Source organism: Theobroma umbraticum, unplaced genomic scaffold (assembly GCF_002168275.2).
Source record: "Theobroma umbraticum cultivar Fairchild unplaced genomic scaffold, ASM216827v3 scaffold_31.0, whole genome shotgun sequence".
NCBI lineage: Eukaryota > Viridiplantae > Streptophyta > Magnoliopsida > Malvales > Malvaceae > Theobroma > Theobroma umbraticum.
The window spans coordinates 1,078,410-1,093,946 of NW_018397283.1; the positions used below are offsets into that span (position 1 = coordinate 1,078,410).

The following is a 15,537-nucleotide window of genomic DNA, read 5'->3' on the forward strand; positions in this document are numbered from 1 at the left end:
TGCCTTCAAGGAATTCTTCAAAATGATTGATTGACTAGTTGCCAATGATCTAACAACTCATTGCCAAACAGTGTTTGATCAGGATAAAAGGCTACTCATCGAGTGAGACAATGTTTGCTACAGGCAACTCTTACAGCCAAGCGGATGCTACCAAGAAACAAGCACTTTGTGTACATCAAGGAAGAAAGAACAGAAAGGAGAGAGAGCAAATCTTTAATATTTCCAAATAGATTAAAGCAACAGATGGTTAACATCGCATTGTGCTCTACAAGCTTTCACCTGCCCTGACTATCCTGCTGGGGAGGCTATCATCCTAAACACAACATGAGGCAAACATGTTTTCACTGTTGCTTTTTCCATTGTCTGGGAACAAATGCTTTGACAGACTACATCTATACCGAGAAGAAAGAAGGGGAAAAGGAAGTAAAATGATAAGAAGAGGTCGAGGGAAAAAAGGATAATTAACTACCCAACATTATGGTTTACCATTGGGTTTCGGTGACTGATAGGGATACTGATGGTGATACGGAGAAGCATGGGAACCATTTGGAATGGAAAGGCTCCTCTGCCCATTTCTTGAAAGCAATCCGGCTTGAGTTCGGATACCATTTCTAGCATTCGGACTGGACCCTATGCGTTCAGCTTGCATTGTCTGGAAATAATATGACGAGCTTGCCATGTCCTTGAGATTCGGTAGAGGCTTCAAGGCTTCCACCACTTCGCTCATTAAAGGTCTGGCTTTTGGATCGCGGCTAAGACAGTGAGCAGCCAGCTGTGCAGCTTTCTGAGCACCTTTAATTGAGAAGTGACCTTCAAGCCTAGGATCTATCAACCTATAGAATCTTCTTCTCTCTCCTAGATGAGGCCGAGCCCATTCCACAAGATTGTGTTCTCCGTTAGGTCGGTTTTTGTCCATGGATCTTCTACCAGTCAACATTTCGAGTAGAACCACACCAAAACTGTAGACATCACTTCTTGATGTAAGATGTCCTGAGACAGAATTTTGTTCATCTGATTAGACTCAATGAAGAGGAAATAGGACAACAAAGCATTGCTTTTCTTAGGGAAAAGCAGGAATGTTATTGAAACAAGGAAATACATACAGAAAATTGCAGGCAATCAAAGTTAAAAGCTAACTTGCACATCTTTTTACTTTCAAGGATAAGGTTGAGGGAATAAAAAATGGGGAAGGGGGATGTAAGGCGGCAAACTTAAAGAAGCATCTCCTTTTAATTAAAGCTTACCAGTCATTACGTATTCTGGGGCTGCATATCCGTATGTCCCCATCACACGGGTTGATACGTGGGTTTTGTCTCCCTCCGGACCATCTTTGGCAAGTCCAAAATCAGAAAGCTTTGCGTTATAGTCCTGCAATGGCAAATTACTATAATGAGTAATCCATACCAAAGAAAAAATTCTTTTTTTTTTTTGTTTAAACAGAAAATTTTTATTGAGGTTAGAGTTTTCACCACATACCGCATCTAGTAGGATATTAGAGGTTTTGAAATCCCGATATATTACCGGCCTTTCTGCCTCTTCGTGAAGAAAGGCAAGACCCTTTGCAGCACCTAATGCAATTTTCATCCTAATGGACCACGGAAGAGGCAAGGACCCTGCTTAAATCATAATTTGCAATAAACAACAGAGAGTTACAATGTTATCTACGAACATAAAACACCCAACTAGAGAATATTGCTATAATAAATATGTAAGCTACCATGGTTGAGCAGTAATACAACTGAATATCTAAGAGGTCAGCATTTTCTGAAGTAGATTGGGGATCCATTATTTCTGAAACTTCAATCTAAAAAGCAGCCATACGTGAAAGAGATGAAATTTGTTCACTCAATTTTCACAAGAAATTATATATAGCAAGTGATTGAAATCCACCTATTTATAGGTTGTGAATGAACATTCATGATGTCCTAAAAAAATGAACATTTTAAAGTAAAATATCATTGATCAAAAAATTGGTCTTAAAGATGAAAAAACAACTACGTACTTCTGAAAAGGTGGTTTTCCAAGCTTCCACGAGGCATAAACTCATACACTAGCAATCTCTGATCATCTTCAATGCAATAGCCAATAAGTTTAACCAAGTTAGGATGGACAAGATCACCAAGAAAATTAACTTCGGCCTGCCACATTGATGATCCAAGAATCAACAAAAGACTAAATGGTTCCAATGAAAACAGGAAGAAAATGAGGCACTGGTATGACATAATCTGTAAAGTGAAAATGCTGAGGAAAGATGCAAACCAGCCATTCTTTATGACCCTGGAGGCCATCATGGTTGAGTGTTTTAACAGCAACAGTAAGCCCAGTGCCTGGTTTTACAGGAGCTGTTCCATTTTCTTCGATCCACCCTTTGAAAACACAACCAAAACCACCTTCACCAAGGAGACTCTCAGGTCTGAAGTTTCTAGTTGCCAACTTTAGATCATTAAATGTGAACTTCCGTAACCGGGATGCAACTTTAAGCTCTTCTTCAAGTTTGGAAGTCGATGCATTACTTTCTGCATTGCTAGTGGTTGTAGACGAGACAACTGGAGCTGTTGGTTGATCTCTACTGGTATCATTTGCAGATTTGCTATCTGTTCATCAATGCATAGATTAACATGTTAGAAGATAAAATTATATTGGTCTCTACAAGGAAAAACATATATTTGTGGAATTTGAGTTGTCACACCTTCTAACATTTTCCATATGAGTTCCAGCATGATTAGAATGCTGATACAGTGATCATATAGTCCATTTTTGAGTATATATATCTTGTAAAACTTCTTTGAGTTTCTCAAATTCATTTAAAATGGAGCAGTAAATACAAACTGCTAAAGAGGATGGTTTCAACCATTACTAAGAACAAATCACAATGCACTGTAAAACTTTTGAGAGAGAAATAGAGACAGGAGACCGTAAAAGTTAAACTATATTCATACAAAAACGATTTAGTGCTGAAACACCCAAACTGAGGCACACCAGCACTGCCAAACCTAAATTCTGCTACCACCATTCAAATACAACTACTTTGACAAATTGCTGCTAAGTTTGGCAGGTAAACCGTCTTTCAATAAACCAGCAATAAAAGAATATTCCATTGACACTGCTTCAAACATGCCATTATATCATCCCACAAGTTTTAAGCGGCCTATTGTCACTACCATAGCCCGTAACTGCTCCCAAATAAAAACAATCTACCATTCATTTTAGGCCAGAGAACAAGCCTCTTTCTCATTTAAGAAATTCTGGATTTCTACTAACCTTGCTTAAATGGAAATTATTAAAATGCATAATTGCAAATCTTATCCTTTGATTTCCTAAATTAGTCATCCAGTTATTAATTAATTCTCTAAAAGATTGGTCACAGACTGCAGTTTCCTTCACTTCTTATACTCACTGTGTTTGTTTCTTCATTTAAACATTGATTTGCTGCTATCATCCATGAGAGTTCAGCATTAACATCTAACTCCAACCACCTAAATTCACATTCTATAATTAGTCTGTTAACAAAAGATTTAAATCAAATTCTCCAAGTAGCAACTGATTTCCTTCGCTAGCCTCTAAAACAATAACAGACACCATGTAGAAAGAAATTAATTGCAGCAGACAATCAGCTGTAGTGCTAAGAACGAGAGTTTTCACAATGTTTCCAGACCTAGTCTTTCCACGTAACAAGGCCGAAGATTGTGAAATTTACAAGAAATGACACATTACAAGTTAAAAAGATTCTGACACAAAAGCAAAACAGAAAGCAAGAGAAAATGAAACCGACAGCGAGCTGAGCAACTACATTATTGATTGACACAAGGCATCATGGCAAGTAAATAAATCTTCAGTTTTTTGTCATCCATTCTTCTGTCTTCACATTAACAAACTCATTCCAAATTCCAAGATCATCCATGAGAACAGGACAGTAACTTCCACATTTCACAATATATTTAAGTAGCTTAAGGTTTTGGTTAAAACTCTCATTGGATGCAAAAAATTTAGAAAAAAGAAAAAAAGAATCCCCACTTTCAAAAGAGAAATAGCTAGTTAAAATCTAGTAATTGACCCCAATCATACTAGTGCAAACACACTGCTTGAATAATTACTCCGTAAACTTGATGCAGAATCTTAAAGGCTGCACCAAGCCAAAAGAAAAAGCTAGCATTTGGCTTAGCTTCCCCGTTATCATCTCCGAGCTACTTACAAACTAACAAAAGCACATTCACATCAATAAATGATCATGACAATAAACATATCATTTCCATCCAGCAAAACATGCCAAAGAGAACATGATTCAAAGTAATTCCAGGTAACCAAAAATAAAGAAACAAGTTCTACAACTTAATAGCAAAGCACAAAAAGAAAAGTAACATTTAGCAAGAAAAAAATGAAAAAATTACCATAATGAGTACTGGTCCCACTAACAGAACTATCAACTTTGGATCTTGCAGAAATGCAGCTTCCAATAAACCTCAACTTAACCCAACACCCTGTTTCTTCCACCACAGCTTCATCTTCAAGATCTTCTTTTTCACTCTTTTTCTTCTTCTTCCTTCCCTTTGATTTGCACATATCCCAAGACTTCACCTTTACTTCCTCCAAACCTAATCCCATCTTCTCTCTTCTTCTAGCCCTAACAATTTCTCATACCATCAAAACCCCACAAAAACTAAAAGTACCCAAATTTAGTAATGTTCTAACCCAAAACCCCACTTTATCAGAAAAAGGTAGAGAAAGCTAAAAACAAGAGAAACCCAGTTGAGGAAAGAGCTAGATCAAATTAACCAGACCCAAAAAAAAAAACCCAAATTTAAAACAAAAAAAAAACAAAGTAGGATGTTGATGGAGCTTGGAAAATGCTCAAGAACAAAACAAAGTTTGTTTCTTTTCTTCTTTTCTATTTTGGGTTCTTTATTATTAGAAGATGGAATTAATAAATCTCAGCTGGAGGCAAGAAAATGTACTCACAAGCTGAAATGCTGAGCTGAATGGTTTAAAAGTTTTTAAAGCAAAAAAAAAAAGATAAAAAAAGGGAAAATATTCACCTCTCTCCTTCACTTACTATTATTGATTCTCTTATTTTATTTTTTCTTTTTTAATTCTAAATCGAATCAAAGACTAGAGAAAAAGCAAAATGGGGCTGCCCGGAGGAAAAGGGGCAGGAGGTGCCCGGTGAGAGAGAGATTTTACCCCGTACGGGCTTTGGAAGGATTGTAGGTCGAGAAAGGCGAGGGGAGGGTAGTTCGGGCTGCTGGGAAGCGGTGAAAAAACGTGGGCAGCGCGGGCATAGACAAAAAAATATAAAAAAAGAAGTGGGACCTACTTGGATGGTGACGTGTCCGACTTCGGTGGGCGGACGCCAACGCGCGCGTCGACATTGAAAAATTCATGCCTCGCTCTTCCTTTTTGTTTTTAATAGGTATTTTCACTTTGTTTTTACACATTTAAAAGATTTATAAATAATACTCGTGTTTAAGTGATAATATATAAATATTTTTTAATACTTAAACTTTTACATATTTTTAAGTATAAATACTTTACAATTACGGTGACTCGAACCAGGAGGCCTGCTACAATTGAATACTGAGAAGCAGCCACCAGAATTCACAGCCAAAACCTTGCACATAAGCAGCAAAAACAGTTATAGAGAGCATTTGTTCACACTATCCCTTTGCAATGCCTGTAAAACTGCTCAGCTTCCCCTCTGATAGTTTCTGCAATGGACTTCCAGGATTTCCTGAAACTGTATTAGCTTTCTGACCCAAGAAATGTCTGCAGTTCCTTTCCCTGCAAGTGAAGTAGATAACAGCATTCTTGATGTCAATCTCCAGTCTGCTTCTGTAAACCAGACATGTGCAAAATATTCTGACAAAAGAGTCCTTGCCACTATTGCAATGCAAGCAGAGCTTCTGCTGGTGTCTTTTAGTAGCTGGTAGCCTGTTTAAAGAGAGTCATCCAAGCAATGAGGGAGTGCCTTTGGGATTTTGAGAAGGGAACCAAAGAAGTTTTTGCCAGTCAGACCTTCATTTGTTGCCCCCCTAATAGCCCTGGCAAACAGTCCCGACATGAAATTTAGAATGCCCCTGACAGATAACAGTCCTAGCCAAAGTTCACTCCTGCCTTTCAAGATATAGGCTGAAGTCCAAGCCACCCATAAAGAACCAGACTTGATAAGAATTGGCCAAGTATTCTTCAGAATACATGGTTTGTTCCACTCCTTTAAGTTTTTCAGCCCAAGACCTTCAGATTTGGGATGACAGATGAAATCCCAACTGATACGAGCACCTTAACAGGACTGTCATTACCTTTCGAGAAGAAAGAATAGCATAGTTGAGTAACTTCCTTGATGAACCTCCTAGTAACAAGAGGCACACCCAAATATCTCACTGGCAGCTGACTAATTAGGAAACCAGACAGAAGACTGAATATCTGTAACAGTATGCTGAGGAATCCCTGAAGGGACATCTCACTTTCTGAGCTGTTTATTAAAGACCAGAGACTGATAAAAGTCCTGCAGTGCTTGACACCCACTTTTTGGCATTTTTGGGATGATATTTTGATCACACCTTGTGCAGTTTCTTCATTAAGAAGCTTAGACAGAACATCCATAGCAATGACAAATAAGTAAGCAGGAAGTGGATCTCCTTGTGTTACCCCTAGGGCTCCTTGCAAATATCCAACCAAACCCCCATTGATAGACAATAAGAACATAGGAGTTTGAATCCAAACAGCATTAAGTTCCAATCCAAAGAGTCAAAAGGCTTCTGAAATCAATTTTCAGAGCACATCAAGGTTGACAAAGTTCTTCCTAGTGAACCCCTTGACCAATTCCTGGGCAAGCAAATACATTCCTCAAACCAAGTTTCTCCCTTCAACAAAAGCACTTTGGCTAGGAGTGATGATATGAGGGCAAGCAAGCTTTAAGGAAAATTTCAACACCAATTGTCATTTTTCTTAGTCCATCCGAAAGAAAAAATTGAAGTCACATTCCAACAAGTTTTAACACATTGAAATTGCCATTCACTTTCTAATTTTGGTAGTAACCAGTCCTGTGATTTGACATTACAAGGAACTTCAAGTTCTAGAGCCACCATCCTCAGTCCCAAAATTTTGCTATAAAAAGAAAAAAAAAAGAATTTGAAAGATTATGACGTTTACAATCCTTTCATTGACAAATCTAAAAGTATTCAATTGGCTGTCAATTTTACTTCCTTTTGTTTCTCAAACCAGTAGAAGTAATGGCATGACATAAAAAACAAAGTGAAATTAAGAATGAGTTGAAATATACCAGAAAATCATCAAAACCCCAACAGCTGTCCTATACTCTTTAGTCCATACCTGAAAATTAATACTACTTAAAAAGAATTTAAAAGATTTAATAGAGTATGGGTAGCCCAAGCAAACTTGACGAACTCCTGTTCAAGGAATTGCTTCTTTCTTTTGACTTCGAATATATATATATATATATATATATATATATATATATATATATATTTATATATACAACAATTCAGCATTGCAGCATCAAGGTTGGCAGGTGAAGCCACCGAACAGCATTTATTTTTGTCAAGATTTTCAACTAGGATTTTCTTATTCTTACGACTTTTCTTACCTATCCTCTAACTATATCCTACTTCTTATAGGCTATTTTGTTCGTGAAGGAAAGCTAGTTCCCAAGTGAAGGTCGACCTGTGCTTTCTCATGGCTTTCAAATGCTACCCTGGCCATGTGCATCTAAAAACAATTCTGTATTATATGTCAAGAATCAAGATTACCATTCACAGTTCACACTCAGCAGCTCATTGGTATCAGCTACAAGCCTGGATCGAAAATCCATGCTCGACAACCTCAACCTAAGCTTGATGTTAATAATATTCACCTGCCCCAAACCAAATGCAGAAATGCCTACATATTCAAAAGGCAGAGTAAGATGAAAAATGCAAAACAAAACAGTGTAAAAACATAAGTTTGAAGTCTGAATTCTAATGACCGGTAATGAAAATAATATAGATAGAGAACAGAAAGAACGCCTGGCTTATCTCTTATAGTCACAACCAGGGCTAGTCTTCTTGACCTGCAAATTCCAGCCATTGGAGCTACACATGAACCAGGGATGCTACAAACTCAACAGAAAATTATAAATTCACTATTTTGGAAGCGTAACATGGCTGTCTTTGAATACTAACAAGTTTTTGTGTGGACTGAATATCTAAAAAGCACTCAAGTTCTCGTGATTTCTTTGCAACTGATACACTTTCACGCCTCTAGTTTCATCTACAAAGAACATTTCTTTCCCATCAAAGGGGGTATATAACAAATGTCATTCTCAAGATTGCAGTTTACAAGAAATCATTCGTGGCCGAAGTTTTCAGACGAATTAGCAAGACAATCCCTTTTCTGCTAAACACAGGAAGATATCTACATTGGTACCAAAGATTCTACACAATATGGCACTAGAAGCCCAATACCGAGTAACAAAATGAATGATGTTTGAAATCCTTGATGGCTAAAGATAACATGACATAAGAAACACAAGCTGCAATCCATCCTAAATAATCCCTGTGGAGACACTAGAAGTCGCATTTATCTTCAGTGAGTGCTCAGGGATATATGTAAGACCTGTTGCACAATAAACAGATTCTCCATAAGAACTTTAGCTTTGAGGATAGACCTTAAGCATTACATTTGATGATATTTAATACAAAAGTGTAAAACTTTTACAGAATGAAGAATTAGAAGGAAATGAATAAAACCTGCTATACGTGCTAGCAACAATGTAAACATAAATCTACCTTAATGGCAGGTAAAGAGAGACAGTTAAATACAATTGATCCAGAAAAGACGCATAAACCACACATTTCTTCTAACATAGTTCAATTATATGGGTATGGCTAATCATAAGAGGGGAAATTAAACGGATGGATACCTTTCTCCTTAACATCAATCTGTAAAGTGTCAAGAGTGATTATGCCATCGGTCAATGGAAGTAGCTCAAGCTTGATGGTAGCTGTAGATTGAGCAGGAACACATCTGAAGCAATCAATGTGAATTAATACCAATTCTATATTCACAATTTGAAACAATATTAGAAAAGTTGATGCATTACCCTAATGGCACTCTACTCTGTAGCCAGAGATGAGTACATCCCAAACCAGAAGTTGGAATGACATCAGCTATTGGAGTCAACTGCTCATTGAAAGAAGTAAACCTAGCCCCAGCATCACCATTCTGTTTCAGATTCTCTGATGCAGTGGACATTGAGCTCAGCTTGTGCACACTACTTGCTTTCCCTGCAAGCTCAGAAAAACCAACAAATGGGCTCATTGGTGATGTCGGAGAAGAATTCAATGATACCACGGAAGGAGGTGAGGTAAAGGAGGCTGGAGCAAGAACTGTCATGGTTAGATCTTCAGGTGTCATATTTGAAGCCTGAAGAGTTAAGACCTGACAATCACACCAGTTGAATGAGAATTGTCATAGTTAGGTAGATAGATAGATGCATAGATAGAGCGAGCGAGCAAGAACGAGAGAATCCAATTGTATAAAACCTGAACTGGAAGCTGAGTGACTCTTTCATTGGGCCCACAATATTGTCCTGACATTTCAGATGCAACTGAGATCATAAGATCCCTAGAGATACGTGGTCTCCAACTTGTTGGCTGCTTGAAAAACAATCTTGACTCTGCATTCAACACAAAAAAAAAATGACATGTTAATAGTTAGAACAAGTAATTAACACAAAATTTGCCAGATGATACTGTAAACTAAGAGAAATGTACATACCAGTGTAGTTGCAACGGCATGCTACCATAATTGCATACTGGTTAACTGTCGAAGCACTTCCCTCTCTATCAAAAGTCATAGAAGGGGGTCGTAAACTGGACAACTTAGACTTTTCTCCATAAGTTTTGAGGTCCTTCCACATAGAAGTAGCTGGTTTTAAAATAAAAGAGTGCTCTTCACCCCGCCTGCAAAAAACCATTAATAAGCTCAGGGGAATAGACAACTCTTCCTACTTTCACAGCACCATAAGACAGTAAGTACAACTCAACTAAACCTTAATTCCAAACACACTTCAAGATATTAGATAATGGCCATATACATATACACCGAAAGGCAGTCCTTGTGTGTGCAAGTGTTTATTACTAATTTAGTCATTAATATTCTGCAACCATTTGGGTTTGTTGTTCATTAAAAATGTACTAGCAACATTATGCCATACATTCTAAGCAAGCATGGCTAGATACAGCAACAAAAGATGAACATATTTTTCTTTTTCTTGGTGGATACCTGATCATTATGCTAAAATGCTAAAAGTTAAAGGATGATTAGAAGTAAATTAAGGTACCCGAAGTAAAAAACAACCTGAGAGCTAGATTTGGCAAATTATGGTCATCACCAGCTTCAATACATGCAATTGGTAGGGAAGTAGGTGGCCCGCCTTTTGAAGCCTCTTCCAGAACAACTGTTATAGCATCTATGTAAACTACAATATCTGGTATATGTGCTGGAGCAACATTCTGCAAAATAGCTTCATGAGTGAATAGAAGAACCTAGTGACTATGTCCATAGAGATTGGAGAGAAAATATTTATGATTTATCAGAAAACTGAACATTAAGCTTTACCCTTATCTGAACACAAAGAAGGTCGTCTGTGTTGCAGTCAGCAGCATAAGAATGGATCTCAACAGGTTGAATTATTTCAAGTTTCCTTCTCCATCTTCTTCCTGGGATATGGATCCCTTCTAATCCACAACGGACAGAAAATCTTTCTCGCTCTAGTGACACACCCCTGAAGGATAAAAGCCCTTCAGTCCCTGTTCTTTGACTCTTCAAAATCTTCTGAGAAGAGTAATGATCCAACTCATCAAGGTCAAACGATGGTTTAGAACTCTGGGCTTTAACAGGTCCAGGAGGAGTTGCAACATTTTGAGGAAGTGATGACATAGAGTAACTTCTAAAATGACCAAAAGAAAAGAGCTGAGAGCCAGAGGAGGCAGAAAAGGCAGACCTCTGAGATGTGCTACCAATTCCAGTACCAGAACCTAAAGGAGGAGATAAAGTACGAGGTGCAGGAAGAGTGTTATCCAGAGGAAGCAACCATTTCAACAGTTCTCCACATGGGTCTTGATTTTCGTAAACTAAGTTTTCCTGATTCTCAGAAGACAGACTTTTGTCCTGATATTTCTCAAACTGAAGAATTTCAATGACAGGATCTCTTAGAAAATCAACAACAACATTCACTTGTAAAAGTACCTGCATCCTTCCAAACAAAGACGTAGTATGAGAATCAGTAGTCTACATCAACAAGTCACCTAGCAACTAGCAAAATAAGATTCAAGTCAATATGACTGATAAAACAAACAATTAGGAAACAAAATAGAAGAATTGCACCCGAGAGCTTCTGCAATCAGTTTGCAGAACCAGAGCAAGATAACAGTTAATTGAAAGCAGTTTGGAATCAGAATAAGCTTCCTGCAGTAAATTTTTAAAAAAGCCTAGGAACAAGAACAAGGCAGTGGCCAGGTTGCAATATGTAGTATATTGAAAATATCATTTCATTAAATTCAGTTTACATGAGTAGCAATGTCTTTTAAGTTGGCTATCAGGAGCCCTCATAAGGAAGCCTCCAAATGAAATGGCAGGAATTTCCTTGCTGAATGCCCCAGATTTCTACCAAGATACCGAGTGTGGAAAAACGTACTCCTAAGCTCAACTAACCATTTTCCATCTTCTCTTCTCTCCAGTAATGTTATCAAATATTTTTATCCTACCTGCAACTATCTTTATACTTCTCCAAGTTACCTACCTTTTCTCAACTCAGATCTTTAACAACTGATTAGTTCCCTTGGCCAAAACTTAATCAATTAGGATTCTTTTGGCAGCTGCAAACAACGTAGTCTAATCATTCTTTTCCATCAGAATCATCTGCATGCTCAAATTTCCCAAATTGCACCAGCAAACCAAATTTTATATCATCCAGCAAGGTCTAACTAGCAAATATCCATGGAAGATGGATGCAAGGAGCTCTACATGACATCAAGGTACTAACCAATAGTACCCCCATCTCATCATCAAAATGTCCAATTTCTCTTTTCAACAACTTGGCTCCAAAATATCTATGTATTCTCCTCCTTGTTCATTTTATATTTTCTGTTTGCTTCCCCAGAAAATCCAGATGAATGTAGCTTTTTGTAATTAAAGAATTTCCAGTCAGGAAAAGGAGGAGCATTCTTTCCAGTCTTTGACAGTGAAGGTTGGGAGAACGGTTTAGCCTCTAATTGGAGGTATGAGCAGAAAGTGATAGTTCGAGCAAGAGGCAAAAACAGTAGCAAAGAGGGCATTCCTTGCCTGCGTCCCTGCCCCCTGCCATTTTCATCCCTATGCAAGTCAGCAATTTTAAACACACTGCAATTACGACACCAAATGGATGTTTAGGTTCACCATAACACATCCAGCATAATCCAGACAAAAATATCAATTAAAAGTTACAATAACATCAATTTTGCATATAAAATAGAAACAATTAACATGCTATCTGTCAGCTAAAAAAATTAAGTGCAAATACTTCCGCAGCATTTATCCAAGTCAAAGAAAAGGGGAAAACAATGTCATTAACAATGTAGAAGTTCTGTGGTACTAACCACTATGTCTCCATTGGAAAGAGAGCAACACTTAACAGTATCTCTAGCTACTCCACCAGAAACATTGGCATCAAAATTTCCACTATCAATAACTGCATTTAGACTAGATATGTTCTTGGCAGTGTTTTTGGTTTCATTCGCAATAGACTGTTGACTATCCATCTGAGACAAATCAGAAGCACCTTTTTTGGACCATAGAGGCTCACCTGACTCTGCAATCCTGACAAAAAAATGAGAGTTTTTAAACCTTTTCAATAGTATTTCAGTCTGTCTTCTGTGCTCTTCCATCCTAAGAAATGATTCACTAGCAGAAACATCCTTTGCAGCATCAATCCTCTCTTTCTCCAAGTTGTCACCATTCTGATCCATTACTGCACCATTAGGACTCACTTCGACTCCTCCAGGCACTGAATTTGTCTCAACCTCCAAGTTTCCATTTTGTCTCTCAATGCCCTTTCGCATGCCATTTTTGCTCATCACTGCAGCAACTTTAAATGGGGTAATAATTTCTGTTTCCTGATTACACGCTGATAAGCATGCTAGAATATGAACTTTTTCACCTGGAGAAGAAACCAAGATCAAGTTCCATGTTACAAGCACAATATCTCCTATGTGAAAATGAATCAACTGCATAAAAAATCTGAATGACGCAGGAGGTTCACAAAAGAAAAAGGTACCAGGGAAAACAAAAGAACGATCCAGGGAACGTAAAGAATGTATGTCTGGTGCCTGATTCCAATCATCAGGGAGATCCTCTGCAAAAGCATATCAAGATTAGATATACAATAAAGAAATATCAAATAAACTGTGTATAAATTCAGGAAGTAGATCAAGTCTCAAGAACACACACCAAATACAAACTTCAGGAAGATAAAATTTGTATATAAGATTTCATTCAATCATGTCAGGAAATTCTTATCAAGTTAAAATATACCTAATATAATTTAACCAACATTGTGAACCTTAAGAAAAGTAACAAGCCATCACAAGCACAATTCTATTTCATATGAACGACTCCCACAGTTGAAACCGTAGCCTACCAAAAGATTACCTTATTAAACAACCAGATGACCAAAATTAACTTCTCCTACCATCAAAACTGGTAATATTAAACTTTTATGAATCAGTGATTACGGCATTTACCTCTCTGGACTCAGTCTAGGTTCCAGATGCTGTAAAAATCAACAATCAAAATGTTATACAAAAATCAGGCCAGAGGGCTTCCTACACAACCTCAATTTTTTGGTGTTAAAACCAGATTGATTCAATGAATACAATAGAGTCAAACACTCAAAACAATGGCCTATATAAACAAATCATTATATTACAAATTTAACCTTTTTAAAAGGAATGAGGACAGGAGAAAAAGGAAAGAAAATGAGTAAAAGCCAATCATCAAAAGTCAAAACCACAACTAAAGACAATAATAAACTACAAGAATCAAGGATTGCGAAACACAATGAGTAGATTAGTTAGCTTTAGTGGTTAGTGTGCACTTACTATATGGAATAGTGATCCATCCATCTCCTTCAGAAACATCAGTGTGACTCTCCAGAACAGAACCATTCTTTTCACTCACAACATCAGCACTCTCGCCTTCAAATCCATTGGTTTCTCCACCATGATTTTCAACTGTGGGGTACTCTGGATATGGATCTTCAGCTATAAGCCCTTCCAAAGTTGTTGCAGATTTAGAAACGTAAGGCGACTCCACCACTTCTTCTGGTACTGGAGGTGGTTCTGGCGTTCCCTGTTGATTGGACCGCAAAGGCAGCAGAAAATTCATTGTTTTACACCACGATCAGCTTCTGCAAAATCAAACACAATACTTTACAAGTCAGAATAATGGAAGAACCAAGTTAAAACAAGAATGCCAGTAAGACACGCCATGTCTCCGGCTTGTTTCTCTTTCAGAATCCATCATGTTCCTCACTTGGCTCGACAAAAGTGAATGTTTAATGTACAGAAAGCTGAGTTAACAAAATCACTCCCAAACATTACCCTTCCTACAATAACCTAAACTACACCATTTTCCTTTAACCGAATTCCTTGCCCTTGCTCTTAATTCTATAAAGCGCCTCCAATTTTAGCTCTCTAAGTTCAAAATAAAGTTCAAGTAAAAGAAAAGCAAAATCATAATTCTAGCTAAATAAAATCACTGAAATAAATCAAAAGCAAGATGAAAATTTAAAAAACAAAAAAAGCAAAGATGAAATTCAAGAACAAAAATGCGATTGAACGATTTGTTTTTGATCATAGAAGAAGGAAGAGGAATGAGATGATGAGAAAGATGAAACCGTGAGAGGTTTACCTGATCGGAGATCAAAGGCTGTGAAGTTCTTTTCCTTCTGTATTTTAATTGTTTGGTGCCTGGAAAATGGGAGATCCAATTTCCTGACGGGACATTTTAACGAAGATCGTTTTTGTTCGATCGGGTATTTCCGACCGTCTGATTTTCTCTTTTCGGGTTCGGGTCCATTACTTTGGCGGCTTAGGCTTTTTGCTTTGCGTTTTGATCAGCTTTCGGCTCGGCCCTTGTTAGAAGTGGAATGGGCCTCAGCGGCTAGGCTGAGGGCAGTTTGCTCGAGGCCATTTCCATCTGGCCCCAGAGCAGTTTGCTGGAGCGCATAAAAATTATAAAAAAATAAATATAAAGACATAATATTTAAAAAAATTTAAACTATTCAAGAAAATTTAATTAAATCTTTATATATTTATTATATTTAATTAAATTTTTATATTTTTATTTTGAGTCAAATAAATTTTTATAATTAATTATTAACTTAGTTAAAATGATATTTGTAATATAAAATACTAACGTATCATAATTGATAATAACATAACATATTAACATTAGCATCGTATCATAATTAATGATAATGTAACATGTTAATTTATCATAATA

At 37.2% G+C, this 15,537-nt stretch overlaps 2 protein-coding genes across 2 annotated transcripts; both read right to left on the bottom strand.

Moving 5' to 3' along the window:
• Positions 1–188: 188 nt before the first annotated feature.
• On the bottom strand, positions 189–5,035 carry LOC110428198 (serine/threonine-protein kinase PBL34-like). The gene is made up of 6 exons (XM_021443945.2): positions 4,389–5,035; positions 2,260–2,594; positions 2,003–2,138; positions 1,477–1,613; positions 1,245–1,368; positions 189–990 (listed from the first exon to the last, which is right to left on the bottom strand). The coding sequence occupies exons 1-6, from the start codon at positions 4,600–4,602 to the stop codon at positions 476–478; spliced, it is 1,461 nt and encodes a 486-aa protein (XP_021299620.1). The 5' UTR covers positions 4,603–5,035; the 3' UTR covers positions 189–475.
• A 3,077-nt stretch (positions 5,036–8,112) lies between these two features.
• On the bottom strand, positions 8,113–15,092 carry LOC110428259 (heat-inducible transcription repressor). Its single transcript, XM_021444039.1, has 11 exons — positions 14,944–15,092; positions 14,133–14,440; positions 13,310–13,387; positions 12,633–13,192; positions 10,615–11,244; positions 10,354–10,508; positions 9,772–9,956; positions 9,537–9,670; positions 9,095–9,432; positions 8,915–9,018; positions 8,113–8,607 (listed from the first exon to the last, which is right to left on the bottom strand). Exons 2-11 carry the CDS (start codon positions 14,416–14,418, stop codon positions 8,537–8,539), a joined length of 2,541 nt encoding a protein of 846 aa, XP_021299714.1. The 5' UTR covers positions 14,419–14,440; positions 14,944–15,092; the 3' UTR covers positions 8,113–8,536.
• Between the last annotated feature and the right edge of the window lie 445 nt (positions 15,093–15,537).

Coding starts and splice junctions, on each gene's coding strand:
- LOC110428198 (XM_021443945.2), bottom strand. CDS start 4,602: ATGGGATTAGGTTTGGAGGAAGTAAAGGTGAAGTCTTGGGATATGTGC. Junction 2,595..4,388: donor TGGGACCAGTACTCATTATG/GTAATTTTTTCA, acceptor ATTGATGAACAG/ATAGCAAATCTGCAAATGAT. Junction 2,139..2,259: donor AGGGTCATAAAGAATGGCTG/GTTTGCATCTTT, acceptor TCAATGTGGCAG/GCCGAAGTTAATTTTCTTGG.
- LOC110428259 (XM_021444039.1), bottom strand. CDS start 14,418: ATGAATTTTCTGCTGCCTTTGCGGTCCAATCAACAGGGAACGCCAGAA. Junction 13,193..13,309: donor TCGTTCTTTTGTTTTCCCTG/GTACCTTTTTCT, acceptor TTTCTTCTCCAG/GTGAAAAAGTTCATATTCTA. Junction 9,019..9,094: donor CAGAGTAGAGTGCCATTAGG/GTAATGCATCAA, acceptor TGATTGCTTCAG/ATGTGTTCCTGCTCAATCTA.